This window comes from Oncorhynchus nerka, linkage group LG13, assembly GCF_034236695.1.
Source record: "Oncorhynchus nerka isolate Pitt River linkage group LG13, Oner_Uvic_2.0, whole genome shotgun sequence".
Taxonomy (NCBI): Eukaryota; Metazoa; Chordata; class Actinopteri; order Salmoniformes; family Salmonidae; genus Oncorhynchus; species Oncorhynchus nerka.
The window spans coordinates 81,302,326-81,318,999 of NC_088408.1; the positions used below are offsets into that span (position 1 = coordinate 81,302,326).

Here is a 16,674-nt window from a genome sequence, read left to right on the forward strand (position 1 = left end):
TGATGACATAAGAGAGAAATACAGTGATAATACTAATAAGAGAAAGGCAATGCTTTAAGTAATTTTATTATTTGTATTATACATGTATTCGTTTTTTATTCATTATAACAACTTAGTAGAAAAAAACGAATAGAAACGAATAAACCAATTTATCAGATTACATAGGCCTTCGCTTTTGATTAAATAGGCATGTGCTTCAGATGAATTATAGAGGCTGGTTTGCCCAGTTGAAATAAGAATAGATACCCGAGACCACATAGCGATAGATACCACAACTAACGTTGTCAGGATGTCAGGAGTTGTTACACAAATTATTTCTATAATCGACAAGATTAGATTCCATATGGGGTAACCCCACCATTTTGCTTTCAACATAGTATCATCTTTTTTTGCATTTAAATTCAAGTGTTTTAGTCTTCACATTTTTTGCTTTTGATGTATTCAGAAACCATGCTCATCTCATGGACTTCTTCTAAGCTCATGTAGTTGTTGGATGCAGCTTTCTCTGTATGGCATTTCATATTCTCTGTCTTCTTCTCAGGCAAGATGAATGTATCCTTACTGCAGATATAAACAGCAATATATGATTAAAACGACAGTGCTATGTTGAACTACATTTATAGAGCAAGGACGTATTATATTTTAGTAGCAAGGCTGACGAGTGACCCACGTGACTACACCGCGCGGTAAAGCTGGCGTCAACCATACTAGTATTATAGCACAACGTATGAGCAAACATGGTTAGAGATTTGTCTCATGACGCAATTCAGTGGGAGCCAATAAAGACAGTAGATAATTGCTAGGTGCACAATTGCTAGTCAGGTTAACATGGACACTACTCATACATTGAGCTGAAAGGAGTACCACAAAACTAGAATAAGTTATATTCTAGTTCTATTCATTCTAGTTATATGAGGAGAATGTTGTATCAGTGTTCTGAGCAAGGTTCTCTCACCTAATGAAGGTGGGCTCTGGCTTCAATCGCCTGGCTGTATAGATGCTGAAGATCACTCCAGGGACCAGGAATGCACAACACCATCCCAGACACAGCCAGAATGCATTCTTCATGCAGAGAGAAACAAAAACATAGAGATGAAGAGAGACAGACAGACAGAGATGAGTAACATGCTCAGATTGATTGGAGGAGAAAGACAGAAAAAGAAAGGAAGAGAGGCAGCAGGAGAGAGAGAGTGAGATCAGATGGCATGGTATGTTTGGGATATAGTAATAGAGAAAACGCTCACCAATGGATCAACCACATTGAGACAGACTGCTGTATACACATTGTCCAGTGACACAGCAAGCCAATGGCAATCCAGGACATTATATAAGATCTGTACATGGGAAAATACAGTATCAATTATCGAGTAGGTCTAGTCTATGTTCTCCATGGAGACTAATGTGCATAGAAAAAGGATGTAATATATGCTGATGTTTTGTGTCCTGTATGTAGGCTACTGTACATATGTACATTGACAGTTATTGTATGGTTATGAAAGGAGCTATGATAACCAATCCATCAAAGCAATATGTTTCTTGTCATGTCACTTACTCAATGTACCCTCTTTAAAACCAAACACATGGGATGTCCTCACGTCTATTGACACCCTACCAGCATGACATTATGAAACAATATTCCACTGTTTCAAGAATCATGGTATAGAAACTATTGTCCTTTTGACCTTACTATTGCAAACACTTTGGGGAGAGATTATTCTGTAGTGGTATCCAAATGTAATGCTCAGAAGCAGCAACATGGTGCCTGCCAGTGAAATTATTTCTGTATGACATTTGTTGTGCTAGTAATAATTGCACAGTCCTGTACATCAACACCATAACAATGATGTACATTTTGAAAACATGGCCATAATAAAACAGTGACATGAGCAATTACCTACCCAAAGTAGCCATTCTGATTTACACGTTGTTGCTAAGTGCTATTATTATCTCTGTGTAATTCTATGGCATACTAGTACAGTACTTGCCGCATGACGGACCCAATCTAGGTACCGAAGCAGGGATTGTTCTCCTTTCTCCATGATACACTGAGACACCTGCAGAGAAAAACCTCACCTCAGTCTAGAACCATTATAACTATGACCCCTGAAAAGTTTTGGCAGTGTCATTCATCATAACTTCTAACAGCAGCTCTACATTTAGCTCTGGTCCAGGGCGTTACATGTGGTAACGTGCCACACAAAACGTTCTGGACCAGAGCTATTCTCTGTTCAACTTTCCTGTATACAATTAATTGTAATGTAGTCCTTGACCAAGTGCATAGAGAATAATGGAAAACAATTTCATTTTGGTCTTACATTTCCGACAATGTAAGGAAGCTGGTTGTGGAGTGCCACTTCTGTCTGGGTCAAACTTTCCAGAGCTTTGTCTACATTAGCCTAGAGTGAGATGAATTCGTTTTTAAGGGATTGATCACCACACTCAAATAATCACATTAAAACACACACAGACACAACTCAGTGGTTATTTTATCTCAAAGGGATCATCATCAGATAGTGACAGTACTCTACCTTGTAGACTGTGCTGATAGTCTTCAAGGCACTCACAATTTGGCTCATCTTTGCCTGAGTAGTGAAAACATTCAAATTTGAGGCAATAAAATACTTTGCAATGTTAGGACTGAGCGAGTCTAAATAGTTCTGGGAAAAAATCTACTTAGAGCTACAATTTCTATGTGCTTATTTTGGGGTGGAACATTATCACTTATAAATGCTTGTGGTTGGGATGACAATAAATGTCAAAATAAAACTCACTGCATTTGTCTGCTGTAGCTTAACGATGGTGTTCAGATATCTGGTTGTTTCTGCCTCTTTTTTCAATTCTTCCTTAATTTCACCATTTGCCTGATGTGAAGAAAATAATCATGCATTGCAATTTACATGGTCCATTGTGTTCTGAGGTTTATTTGTTACCTAAACCAAGACAGACTTACAGGAACTTCTGCCTTCTTATCCAGTTCATTGGCAAATACTCCAAGGTCTGTCTTCACAACTGGTGTGCTTAGCTACAGAGACAATAAATTGATAAATGGACAACATAAATATGGAGCTTTCTGACACACACACACACACACACACACACGCGCACACGCACACGCACACGCACACACACACACACACACACACAATTTGCTGCTCCTGTGTATACCAGTAGTAATTGCTCATGGTAGTTGATGCTGTCTATCCCACACTGTTTAAAGCTCAGTAGGCCCTGTCTGCCATTGTCAGGTAGCAGTTTCAAGCCATCCAGGTTGACTGACATATTCTGAGCAGTCTCATTGAATCCATCCAAGTACTACAACAAATGAGAGGAGAAACATCCAGGCACATATTCAATACCTGGCACAGACAGTATCATTATTATATGCCATTTGAAAATGTAAATATACTGTAATCAAAGGTTCAGTAGTAACAGTACCTTAGTCACACAGGGTGATATTTGAAAGAACAGAAAACAAATGAAATATGAAGATGACAAATTGAGCAACACCTTGCTGGCATTGAGGAAGTCCTCCAGATCAAAGTGCTGCTCCATGTGCATGCTGTGGAACAATGACTGTCCACTCTTACAGCCACTGAAACAAAGAGCACAGACAGAGAAAAGTATGACCAAACCCAGAAACAGAGGGTACAAAAGCTGTTATCCAGTTTAACGGTCTGAGACAATATGATAGTGACTGAGCATCATTGTGGAATGCGAGGGGCAGTAGCACATGAAAGGACAGATGCTCATTGAGCAGCAATTGAGAGCTCACTGGTATATTGCTGAGGTGCTGGGCTGAATCTGTTGGGTCTCAGAGTTGGTCTCTTGACTGATATTGGGGCTTTGACTGGTGTTGAAGCTTTGACTGATGTTGTTTAGGCTGCTGAAAATATTCTTCTGCTGGTCTAAGAACTGTGATAGAAATGACAACGGGGGAGAGAATCATTTTAATGAGTTGTGTATGTAGTAATTTAAATTAAATAAGTATAAGGTTTTTAAAATAGCTTTTTACACACAGATTATTCCCTATGCACATATATTTCCCATTTGCTCCATAGGGGCCCTCACTGACCCCAAAGAGCTGTCCATGGGTCCAGCTCCGGCAGCCCAGGGTGTGGGCATTCCCCCCGAAAAACAACACGATAAAGACCAAGAGGATGAAAAGCCAGGAAAACACGAAGCTCGCTACTACAGCTCTGTGGAATGATGACAGAAAACAACATAATTAAAGAAAAACACAGTCAATACCGTCAGTAGAAAACAGGTCCATGTCAGAAGAGGACAGGACTGGATCTGTAACCTGTGAGAAGATACAGGTATTCTTAAAACATCTCAGATAAGGACATTTGATCTAGGATCAGTTCTTGCTTTAACACCACAATGAATATGATTACATGGACAGGGTGGGCTTCATTTGATCCTAGATCAGCACTCCTGCTCTTTGGCGTTTTATGAATACTGGCCATGATATGCTAAATCGGGTATACTTCACTTACGCTCTATACAGGCCAATTGCTGTGTGTTCCAGTCGAGCATCTTGGTATGTGGAGTAAATCGTAGGGTAGAAGAACACAGGCAGTCCCAGAGAGAGAGCAACCACCATCAGAACCACTATGACCAGCATCACCATGCAGAGTGTCAATGACACTGCCCACCTGGAGAGCGCGCCAGACAACATACTGGCGTCAATCCACCTCAATGTCTTTGCTCAAAAAGTATGTCAACATGTCGTTATCTTATAAATGATGGAAAAATATGTGACCCTATAGGGGAAGACAAGGGGGACAGATGCATACAGAAGTCTGTGGGTAAACACTATCAAATTTGTTTTTGTATGTCTTGAGATACTGTAAGTGACAGAGATAATCAAAATACTGTATCAGTCAGATGGAAAATAGTTTACAATACACTGATATGTGCCTAAGCTACTGACTGCTAAGGGAACCATGCCTGTAATGTGGTAGACAGGTTCATCATGCTTCTGTATGTGTATGGTATGACACCTTAGTATTAAAGGTCCAATGCAGCTGTTTTTTGTTCTCAATATCAAATACTTTCTGGATAACAATTAAGTACGTTATTGTAATTGTTTTCAATTAAATTGGTCAAAAATAAACAAAAATAGCTCCTTCTTAGCAAAAAGCTATATCTCTAGCAATAATTTTTCTAGGACTGTCAGGGAGTGGTCTAAGTGAGGGACCTAATTGGAGGACCTGAATGGGAGGAGCCTAATAGAGATATGTAACCTGAAAACAAGCTGTTATTGGCAGAGAGGTTTGAAACTCTCTTAGTTATTTGTCTATTCACTTCCTACCTCCTGGTGATGTCACCAAGCTGTCCAAATACCCACCCATGCAAAATAATCTTACATTTCAGGCGGGCTTTTCAAACAGCTCTTACACTAAAACAACATAACCATAATTTCACAATTTCAAAGTATTATTTCAACCTCATAGTGTGGAAATAAATATAAAACACAGGAAAGTTGTATTTGACAGCTCTGGGCCTTTAACAAGTGACTAATCTTGATTAATCCAGAACAAAAATCTTACGTAATTGGTCAGATGCTCAATTAAATTGTGGGCCCATTCGGAGCGATAGTACGAGGTTAGGAACCGGAACAAAGAGCTCCACCCTTTCTCTCTGAACGTTACAGGCAAGTCTATGGGCCAAATTACCCTTAACTTTCAGATATTCGCAAGATGCTAACATCACATTGTGATTTGTCTGAATAACCAGTGATGAAAAACCCAAGCACTGGAACTAATGCTGCTGATCTCATGCATCCCGTTGTAACAGTACAAATCTATGGAACAATTTATGTTTACGTAGTCTGTCCACAAGAGATTAACAACTGACAGCATTGATATGATTTTATGACTCTGGTGATAAATGTTCCATGATAGTCATAGGCTGTATCACAAATGGCACCTTATCCCCTACATAGTACAGAACTTGTGGGCCCTGGTCAAAAGTAGTTTACTATATAGACAATAGGGTACAATTTGGAACTCAGCAAAATGTTACCTGACAAAGTCGTAGTAATCTACTGGGTCTGCAAAGCGTCTCACAGTGGTTTTACAGTCAGACACAGCCTCAATGAGAGACTCCAGCGAGGGGAACCTATGGCTGGTGTTCAGCAACTCTTCTTGGGATTCATTCAGCACTGACATGAGAGCTACGTTAACCAGACACAGAGGGCAGAAGGTTTCATAAATAGAGTAATGACAAGGAGAGAAGGAAAGCGAGAGAGAGACAGAGAGAGATAGAGAGAAAGAAAGAGAGACAGAGAGAGAGCGAGACAGAGAGAGACACACACACAGAGAGAGAGATTCTTCACATAGCTCATTCTAATATGCAATACATGACCAAAAGTATGTGGACACCTCCTCGTGAACATCTCATTCCAATATCATTGGCATTAATATGGAGTTGGTCCCCCCCTTTGCTGCTATAACAGCCTCCACTCTTCTGGGAAGGCTTTCCATGAGATGTTGCAACATTGATGCAGGGACTTGCTTCCATTCAGCCAAAAGAGCATTCGTGAGGTTGGACACTGATGTTGGGCAATTAGGCCCGGCTCACAGTCAGTGTTCCAATTCATCCCAAAGGAGGTCAGGGCTCTGTGCAGGCCAGTCCAGTTCTTTCACACCGATCTCGACAAACCATTTCTGTATGGACCTTGCTTTGTGCCCGGGGACATGCTGAAACAGGAAAGGGTCTTCCCCCAAACTGTTGCCAAGTTGGAAGCACAGAATCATCTAGAATGTCATTGTATGTTGTAACGTTCAGATTTCCCTTCACTTGAACTAAGGGGCCTAGGCCGAACCATGAAAAAAAAAACAGACCATTATTCCTCCTCCACCAAACTTTACTGTCGGTACTATGCATTCAGGCAGGTAGCGTTCTGCTGGCATCCGCCAAACCCCGATTCGTCCATCAGATGGTGAAGCGTGATTCATCACTCCAGAAAACGCGTTTCCACTGCTCCAGAGTCCAATGGCGGCGAGTTTTACACCACTCTAGCCGACACTTGGCACTGCGCATGGTGATCTTAGGCTTGTGTGCGGCTGCTCGGCCATGGAACCTCATTTCATGAAGCTCCTGATAAACAGTTATTGTGCTGACGTTGCTTCCAGGGGCAGTTTGGAACTCGGTAGTGAGTGTTGCAACCGACGACAGACAATTTTTATGCACTACGCGCTTCAGCACTCTGCGATCCCGTTCTGTGAGCTTGTGTGGCTTACTACTTCGCGGCTGAGCCGTTGTTGCTCCTAGACGTTTTCACTTCACATACTGGGGTAGCTCTAGCAGGGCAGACATTTTACAAACGGACTTCTTGGAAAGGTGGCATCCTATGACAGTGCCACGTTGAAAGTCACTGAGCTCTTTAGTAAGGCAATTCTACTGCCAATGTTTGTCTATGGAGATTGCATGGCTGTGTGCTGACAGCCACACCTGTCAGCCACGAGTGTGGCTGAAATAGCCGAATCCACTAATTTGAAGGGATGTCCACATACTTGTGTATATATAGTATATCTACTGCTGTACATTGCATTTTGTTCCACTGTTTATTTATACACGGGATTCTCAACATAGCTCACTGTAATATATCTAATGACATGCATATCATTCTTAGTATATATTTGTGGTATATATACGCATAGATTGTATTAGATTACTGATACAGTGTTATTTGGGTTGTTACATGGATTCGTACTGACATTCGTGATTTCTTGTTTCTAGTTTTCATTATTATTTGTGTATTTTTCAACATTTTTGCTGCACTGTCAGGAGTTAGTAACACTTCGCTGCACCTGCATTTCACTGCACCTGCTATAACATCTACTAGACTGTGTACGCAACCAATAAACTTTGATTTGAGAGAGAGAGAGGTTTTGATAAATTGCACATTTATGCCTTGCAGCCATTTACTTGGTCATTAGACATAATTAAGTATCGCAAATAATGATGAAGAACAAGAAGGCCGTTTTCAAATGCACCTGCTATTGTGGGAGCCACTTGCTCTGAGCACTTTTGTGGAATGGCATGGAAGGTTAGGTTCCCCTAGAAGACAGCCGATAAAAACATTATTTCAGTTAGATTTTCTCCAGTTCAATGCAACAACATATCAAGAATAGTTTTGCAAACATTTCCATTCTGATGTGATTAAATTAATCCTGTTTGTATGCCCACCTGTTCAATGAGGCCTGCGAGGCTGGATGCAGGAGGCATATCATTCAACTTGTCATCCACACTGGGGATCTACAATGACAAACACAGAAGAGACACTGCAACATTATTCAGCACCAGACATATTATACAACATACACTGGGAAAATGTTATTTAAAAAAAAATCGATCTCCATCATATTCTTGGTTTTGACAGACAAGAAAACAACATTGGAGAAAGACACATTGGATTCCCTGTTCAAATGAGCCCTGTTCAAAACCTACTACACTAAATATAAAAAAGGGTACCATTTTTCATACCAGGTAGTAGTTAGCAACAGTAGTCAGGTTGCTAGGGTTGGGGACGTCACAGGTGGGGCATTTCCCCAGACTCTCCACTCGGCTCTGTAGTCCCTGGATGCCGTTCTGCAGGGTTGTGTGATTGGCCTGCAGGTCTGTCCTGGTCGTCTGATACAGCTGCAGGTTCTCAAAGGTTCCAATAGCATCTGTGTCCATACAGACAAACACACAGGCCCATTGGGAAGGAAATGAAAGTCACTGAGACTCAGTGAGATCCTGTACTTGAATAAAACATTAGAAACAATGTCTGATTAAGTACTGGGTGGCAGATACTGATTTTGACTGGTGGCCATGGCCTGTTTTTCGTAAAGTGTCTCGGAGCAGATCTAGGATCAGGTTCCCCCTCTTATTCATTATGATCTAAAAAAACAACAACATGATCCTAGATCAGCACTCCTACTCTAAGGTGCTTTATGAATACAGACCCTGGTTTTTGTGTCTGTTGAGAAGACATGACTCAGGACTTTGTTTTGTGTATGTAATCGCATATCTTCTCTGGATGAGAGACAATGAATCCCTTTGTCTAACTGTGATCATGGTAGCTAAAGTATGCCAGAGTGCAAGCCAATGGCACTCCCTGGATTGTACTAACTCATCACTACAAAACATCTAACAGGTTTACATATGAACTGAATTTACCAATCATATCTGTCACAATAGTTGACAAGGTGTATTGCCTTGTCTTAAGTCAGATGTAAGACAATGCATTTCAGCAAAATATTTAGCATTTGAATAGGATATGAATGGGTGTGTGTATGTCCGTGTGCGTGTGTGTGTGTGTGTGTGTGTATGTCCGTGTGTCCATGGGCATGTGTGTATACTTTCTTACAGGAATAAATGGTGACAAGAACAAGACAAGCTGCCACACTGATGTCCTGATGGTAGAGTTATGATGATAATGATGACTGAGTGTTGTTCACCTCTACCTTCCTGCTATGGAAAGACCTCCAAGCAAGAACTCCTCCAGCAACTACCATCAGGAGCAGGAAAAGGACAGTTTACCTGCTCCCCGAGGCAGAATTTTGTAAAGCTCTAGGTATATTGTCACGCTCTAGGCCCATCCAACTACGTCATCCCCATACTGTTATTTATTTTATTTATTTTGCTCCTTTGCACCCCAGTATCTCTACTTGCACACTCATCTTCTGCACATCTATCACTCCAGTGTTTAATTGCTATATTGTAATTATTTCACCATGGCCTATTTATTGCCTCCCTTATCCTACCTCATGCACACACTATATATAGACTTTTTCTATTGTATTATTGACTGTACAGTATGTTTGTTTATTCCATGTGTTACTCTGTGTTGTTTGTGTCTCACTGCTTTGCTTTATCTTGGCCAGGTCGCAGTGGTAAATGAGAGCTTGTTCTCAACTAGTCTACCGGGTTAAATAAAGGTGAAATAATATCTATTTTTAAATATTGTAGTGAAACACACCTTCGATGGAGACAGATAAGTCTATGAGATATTCGTCGACATCAGTGTTGAAAGAGGAGATGATTGTTGCACCAATGATGTCGTCAGCATCTGTAAAGTACAGATTGTAAACATACTTACATTTTTTTTTTTTAAATAGGCAACATTTTCTTACCAACTTTATTTACCATTCATTTCCTTTGAGATTTCTGCTTTGGGAATGGAGTACTGTTCCATAATGACCTTAATTTTCTGTACAGAAAAAAGTAAGCAAAGAGAGTGCATTAGGGCTACAACTGTATATTTCCAAAATGCTAATTCCCAGAACAAACCAACTATCAAAAACGAATTCCAGGAAGACAGAGTGTTATGATGTGTTATGGTGGCCGGCTAGACCTGTGTAATTGAAGTTAGAGAGTCTTCAATGATCCTGGCGCTGGTCTCTACATGATACAGGCCTGGGTGCATGTTCTCACTGACTCGACTGTTCACGGTGAAAGCCAAGATCACCCCTGTCCTAAACACACATACCAAGGAAGAAATCACACGTCACACAATATCCACCTATACACTGTCATACACAGTAATTATACAACTTCATACGTGTGCATGTGTGTGTGCATGTGTGTGTGCATACTTTCTTACAGGAGTAAAATGGTGACAAGAACTAAACAAGCTGCCACACCGATGTCCTGATGGTAGAGGGATGCTAATGATGATGACTGAGTGTTGTTCACCTCTACCTTCCTGCCATGGAAAGACCTCCAAGCAAGGACTCCACCGGCAACTGGCATCACGAGCAGGTAAATTACAGCCAAGAGCAAACACACTATGTATCCAGCCTCATACCGAACCAGCTGTTGAGAGTTGCGGAAATGAAACCGCCAAGATTACATCATAAGCAACAACCATTTCAAATAGCAAATACTTCATAAAGGTCAGAATGGTGTTATCCATTGACGGAAATCTGATTGAGATAATAATCCCTTAGAGTAAGAGGCAGTAGGTAGCCTAGCGGTTAAGCAGTTGGGCCAGCAACCAAAAGGTTCCTGGTTCAAATCCCTGAGCTCTGTAGCTGAAACATCTGTCGATGTGCCCTTGAACAAGGCACCTAACTGTAAGTCTCTCTGGATAAGAGTGTCTGCTAAAAAAACATGCATTACATAATGTTACCCTCACTGTAGGAGGAGGAAATCAGCTGCACAAACCAGTAATGTTACCAGTGTGGGACAGAGGATCTGAAACGATCTGTCGAGCTGATATGATTGTAAAGGCATAGCAGAACATCTTGTCCATGAATGTATAATATGCAACATATAAATCAGGAATATGTCTGAAACAGAAAGACATAAGGCCAGGGAACACCATAGAGACAGACCATAGGAAGCACATACCTGTGGAATATCTAGTTGTTCAGTCTTTAAAGCTGTAGAGATGATATCTGAAAATAGAAATCATACAGGTTTTGTTTTTGCACTAAGCCAAGGGAAACTGGTAGTTTTTAAGACATCTAACCATTGTTATATTGATTCTGTGTCACAATACTTCTTCTATGTAGTATAATTTCAGGGTCAATAAAGGGAAGTAGCAGATGTTAACATCATATGGCTCTTCAGTATGTAGGACATCTATTAGAATGCTTACAATAAGTCACTCACAGTGCAACGAACTCACAGTGTGTTCTAAGAATGTGGGCTTTCAAAATGTTGCTCCAATTCCCTGTGCAACAGACAGTGTAAGGTTAAGCCTCATCAATGTTCCTTGCTTACCTTCCGGGAAAGGATTTGGCTGTACTGAGTCAAGGAAAAGCTTGGCAAAGTTATACAAGGGCTTCAGGCAACCACCATCGCTTTCCACCCGCCAAGTCTGAGTTTGGGTCAAGGAGAGGAAAGGTTGTGTGTCACTGCTGCTGCTGAGGCAGTGGTAAGTGCAGTCTGCAGCACCCAGTAGGGACATGAACATCCACAGCCAACTGCCATGAGAGAGCCTCGGCCCCATGGTTCATCAGGCACTTGATGTCCTGCTGAGAGTCACAGATTCACAAACATATGATGATCATAATAATGATGATGACAGTGACAATGTGTTGAATGATTATGATGATAATATTAGCAGCAGTAGTAGTAGAAGTAGTAGTAGTAGTAGTAGTAGTAGAAGTAGTTTTTGTTTAAATCAGGATTATGTTTTTAATCAGTTAATGTAATTATTCTAAGCTTTAGTGTTTGTATAGTGGTGCAGCAGTTCACAAATCCGATGATATACCAAGACCAAAAAATTGCAATCTTAATTTAGCCTAATAGAATTACCTAACGAAAAGTCCCTTATTATCAGTCAATTGGCATAACCGAAATCTAGTATTACCTTCAATTGAATGAAGTGCGAGGTTCCTCCATAAACATGGAAACAGTGTGTCCTCTAAGTTTCTCTGATTGTGTTGTGGTTGTAATTGTGTTCGATGAGCTTGACATTAAAACAGCATACCTTCAGTAGGAAGGGTTTGAGAACAAGTTATACAGGGTGTTCTTTGTTTATTACATGACCAGGCCATATCTGAATTCATTCATTGGTCCAATAAATCCATAGACATTATAATGCAGTATATACAGTACACCCATAGCATGGAATACTACGTGGATTCGGAGGTGGGAAGCCCTATTTGATTGATTGAATTTATTATACTTTTCTTTATTAAATACATACATGTACATAAGGGGCGCTCCACATACAATTTAAAAGAATCATCAAGGATAACACGATAAAGCTTGAAAGCTTACTCTTCCTGGGGTCCAGCAAAATTAAGGCAGTTTATACAGTTTTACAAACATTACAATACATTCACAGATTTCACATCACACTGTGTGCCCTCAGGCCCCTACTCCACCACTACCACATATCTACAGTACAAAATCCATGTGTATGTGTGTGTATTGTGCGTATGTTATTGTGTGTGTGCATGTGTCTGTGCCCATGTTTGTGTTGCTTCACAGTCCCCGCTGTTCCATGAGGTGTATTTTTATCCGTTTTTTTTCATCTAATTTTACTGCATGCATCAGTTACTTGATGTGGAATAGAGTTCCATGTAGTCATGGCTTTATGTAGTACTGTGCGGCTCACATAGTCTGTTCTGGACTTGGGTACTGTGAAGAGACCTCTTGTGGCAGTGTCTCCTGACCCCTCCTGTCTCAGCCTCCAGTAGTTATGCTGCAGTAGTTTATGTGTTGGGGGGCTAGGATCAGTCTGTTATATCTGGAGTATTTCTCCTGTCTTATCCGGTGTCCTGTGTGAACTTAAGTATGCTCTCTCTAATTCTTTCTTTCTTTCTCTCTCTCAGAGGACCTGAGCCCTAGGACCATGCCTCAGGACTACCTGGCATGATGACTCCTTGCTGCCCCCAGTCCAACTGCTCCATTTTCAACTGTTCTGCCTGCGGCTATGGAACCCTGACCTGTTCACCGGACATGCTACCTGTCCCAGACCTGCTGTTTTCAACTCTCTAGAGACAGCAGGAGCGGTAGAGATACTCTCAATGATCGACTATGAAAAGCCAACTGATATTTACTCCTGAGGTGCTGACTTGTTGCACCCTCGACAACTACTGTGATTATTATTATTTGACCATGCTGGTAATGTATGAACATTTGAACATCTTGGCCATGTTCTGTTATAATCTCCACCCGGCACAGCCAGAAGAGGACTGGCCACCCCTCATAGCCTGGTTACTCTCTAGGTTTCTTCCTAGGTTTTGGCCTTTCTAGGGAGTTTTCCCTAGCCACTGTGCTTCTACACCTGCATTGCTTGCTGTTTGGGGTTTTAGGCTGGGTTTCTGTACAGCACTTTGATATATCAGATGATGTAAGAAGGGCTATATAAATACATTTGATTTGATTTTGTGGGGTATGCATGGGTGTCCAAGCTGTGCGCCAGTAGTTCAAACAGACAGCTCAGCACACTCAACATGTCAATACTTCTCATAAATACAAGTAGTGATGAAGTCAATCTCTTCTCCACTTTGAGTCAGGAGAGATTGACATGCATATTATTAATATTAGCTCTCTGTGTCCATCCAAGGGCCAGCCATGCTGCCCTGTTCTGAGCCAATTGCAATTGCAAAAGTCCCCTTTTGTGGCATCTGACCACATGACTGAACAGTAGCCTAGATGCGACAAAACAAGGGCCTGTAGGGCCTTCCTTGTTGATAGTGCTGTCAAGAAGGCAGAGCAGTGCTTTATTAGGTACAGCATTCCAATACAACAGGTGTACAGTTGTGGCCAAAAGTTTTGAGAATGACACGAATATTCATTTTCACAAAGTTTGCTGCTTCAGTGTCTAGATATTTTTGGCAGATGTTACTATGCAATACTGAAGTATAATTACAAGCATTTCATAAGTGTCAAAGGCTATTATAGACAATTACATGAAGTTGATGCAAAGAGTCAATATTTGCAGTGTTGACCCTTCTTTTTCAAGACCTCTGTAATCCGCCCTGGCATGCTGTCAATTAACTTCTGGGCCACATCCTGACTGATGGCAGCCCATTCTTGCATAATCAATGCTTGGAGTTTGTCAGAATTTGTGGGCTTTTGTTTGTCCACCCGCCTCTTGAGGATGTACAACAAGTTCTCAATGGGATTAAGGTCTGGGGAGTTTCCTGGCCGTGGACCCAAAATATTGATGCTTTGTTCCCCGAGCCACTTAGTTATCACTTTTGCCTTATGACAAAGCGCTCTATCATGCTGGAAAATGCATTGTTTGTCACCAAACTGTTCCTGGATGGTTGGGAGAAGTTGCTCTTGGAGGATGTGCTGGTACCATTATTTATTCATGGCTGTGTTCTTAGGCAAAATTGTGAGTGAGCCCACTCCCTTGGCTAAGAAGCAACCCCACACATGAATGGTCTCAGGATGCTTTACTGTTGGCATGACACAGGACTGATGGTAGTGCTCACCTTGTATTCTCCAGACAAGCTTTTTCCGGATGCCCCAAACAATCGGAAAGGGGATTCATCAGAGAAAATGACTTTACCCCAGTCCTCAGCAGTCCAATCCCTGTACCTTTTGCAGAATATCAGCCTGTCCCTGATATTTTTCCTGGAGAGAAGTGGCTTCTTTGCTGCCCTTCTTGACACCAGGCCATCCTCCAAAAGTTTTTGCCTCACTGTACATGCAGATGCACTCACACCTGCCTGCTGCCATTCCTGAGCAAGCTCTGTACTGGTGGTGCCCCGATCCCGGAGCTGAATCAACTTTGGGAGACGGTCCTGGCGCTTGCTGGACTTTCTTGGGTGCCCTGAAGCCTTCTTCAGAACAATTGAACCACTCTCCTTAAAGTTCTTGATGATCTGATAAATGGTTGATTTAGGTGCAATCTTACTGGCAGCAATATCCTTGCCTGTGAAGCCCTTTTGTGCAAAGCAATGATGACGGCACATGTTTCCATGCAGGTAACCATGACTGACAGAGGAAGAACAATGATTCCAAGCACCCCCCTCCTTTTGAAGCTTCCAGTCTGTTATTCAAACTTAATCCGCATGACAGAGTGATCTCCAGGCTTGTCCTCGTCAATACTCACACCTGTGTTAACGAGAGAACCACTGACATGATGTCAGCTGATCCTTTTCTGGCAGGGCTAAAATGCAGTAGAAATGTTTTGGGGGGATTCAGGTCATTTGCATGGCAAAGAGGGAATTTGCAATTAATTGCAATTTATCTGATCTCTCTTCATAACATTCTGGAGTATATGCAAATTGCCATCATACAAACTGAGGCAGCAGACTGTGAAAATTAATATTTGTGTCATTCTCAAAACTTTTGGCCACGACCGTAGACCTTACAGTGAAATGCTTACTTATAGGCTCTAACCAACAGTGCAATAAAGCTATTAGGTGAACAATAGGTAAGTAAAGAAATAAAAACAACACTAAAAAGACAAATAACAGTAGCGAGGTTATATACAGTAGCGAGGCTATAACAGTAGCGAGGCCACATATAGGCACCAGTTAGTCGGACTGATTGTCCGTGGGCACTGGTTGGTCGGGTAAATTGAGGTAGTATGTACATGAATGTATATTTAAAGTGACTATGCATATATGATAAACAGAGAGTATCAGCAGTGTAAAAGAGGGGTTGGGGGAGCACACAATGCAAATAGTCCGGGTAGCCATTTGATTACCTGTTCAGGAGTCTTATGGCTTGGGGGTAAAAACTGTTGAGAAGCCTTTTTGTCCTAGACTTGGCACTCCGGTACCGCTTGCCATGCGGTAGTAGAGATAACATTCTATGACTGGGTTGGCTGGGGTCTTTGACAATTCTTCCCATCTTAGCTACTATTGTATCAATATGTTTTCACCATGACAGTTTTACAATCAGGGGTGAATCCGGGGGAATCCGGGGTTACTCCAAGCAGTTTAGTCACCTCAACTTGTTCAAATTCCACATTATTTAGTACAAGATTTAGTTGAGGATTAGGGTTTAGTGAATAATTCTTCCTAAATACAATGCTTTTAGTTTTAGAAATATTTAGACTCGTCCGTATACATAGACACACTGGCTTACTTCCTGAAGTGATTGATGCACGTCGGATGAATCGTGTGGTGAATGAAGACAAAGTGAAGAGTCTACCTGTTCTTTTGTTTTTTGACATGAAGTCTCTCCCAACTCAAGCGCAGTTTGGTTATATTAACTACAGAGTAAGAGCAACTATCCCAAGATAAATGTTTCAAGTGT

The 16,674-nt window shown here is 41.4% G+C and overlaps 1 protein-coding gene across 1 annotated transcript; it reads right to left on the minus strand.

Moving 5' to 3' along the window:
- Window positions 1-49: 49 nt before the first annotated feature.
- On the minus strand, window positions 50-12,400 carry LOC115140249 (prominin-2-like). The gene is made up of 24 exons (XM_029678494.2): window positions 12,314-12,400; window positions 11,722-11,975; window positions 11,347-11,393; window positions 10,598-10,809; window positions 10,349-10,469; window positions 10,141-10,204; window positions 9,974-10,063; window positions 8,494-8,678; window positions 8,197-8,265; window positions 8,004-8,067; window positions 6,028-6,178; window positions 4,497-4,655; window positions 4,073-4,196; window positions 3,773-3,912; window positions 3,508-3,592; window positions 3,166-3,312; window positions 2,951-3,022; window positions 2,772-2,861; window positions 2,529-2,582; window positions 2,316-2,396; window positions 1,986-2,054; window positions 1,245-1,334; window positions 956-1,062; window positions 50-561 (listed from the first exon to the last, which is right to left on the minus strand). Exons 2-24 carry the CDS (start codon window positions 11,948-11,950, stop codon window positions 411-413), a joined length of 2,601 nt encoding a protein of 866 aa, XP_029534354.1. The 5' UTR covers window positions 11,951-11,975; window positions 12,314-12,400; the 3' UTR covers window positions 50-410.
- Window positions 12,401-16,674: the final 4,274 nt, after the last annotated feature.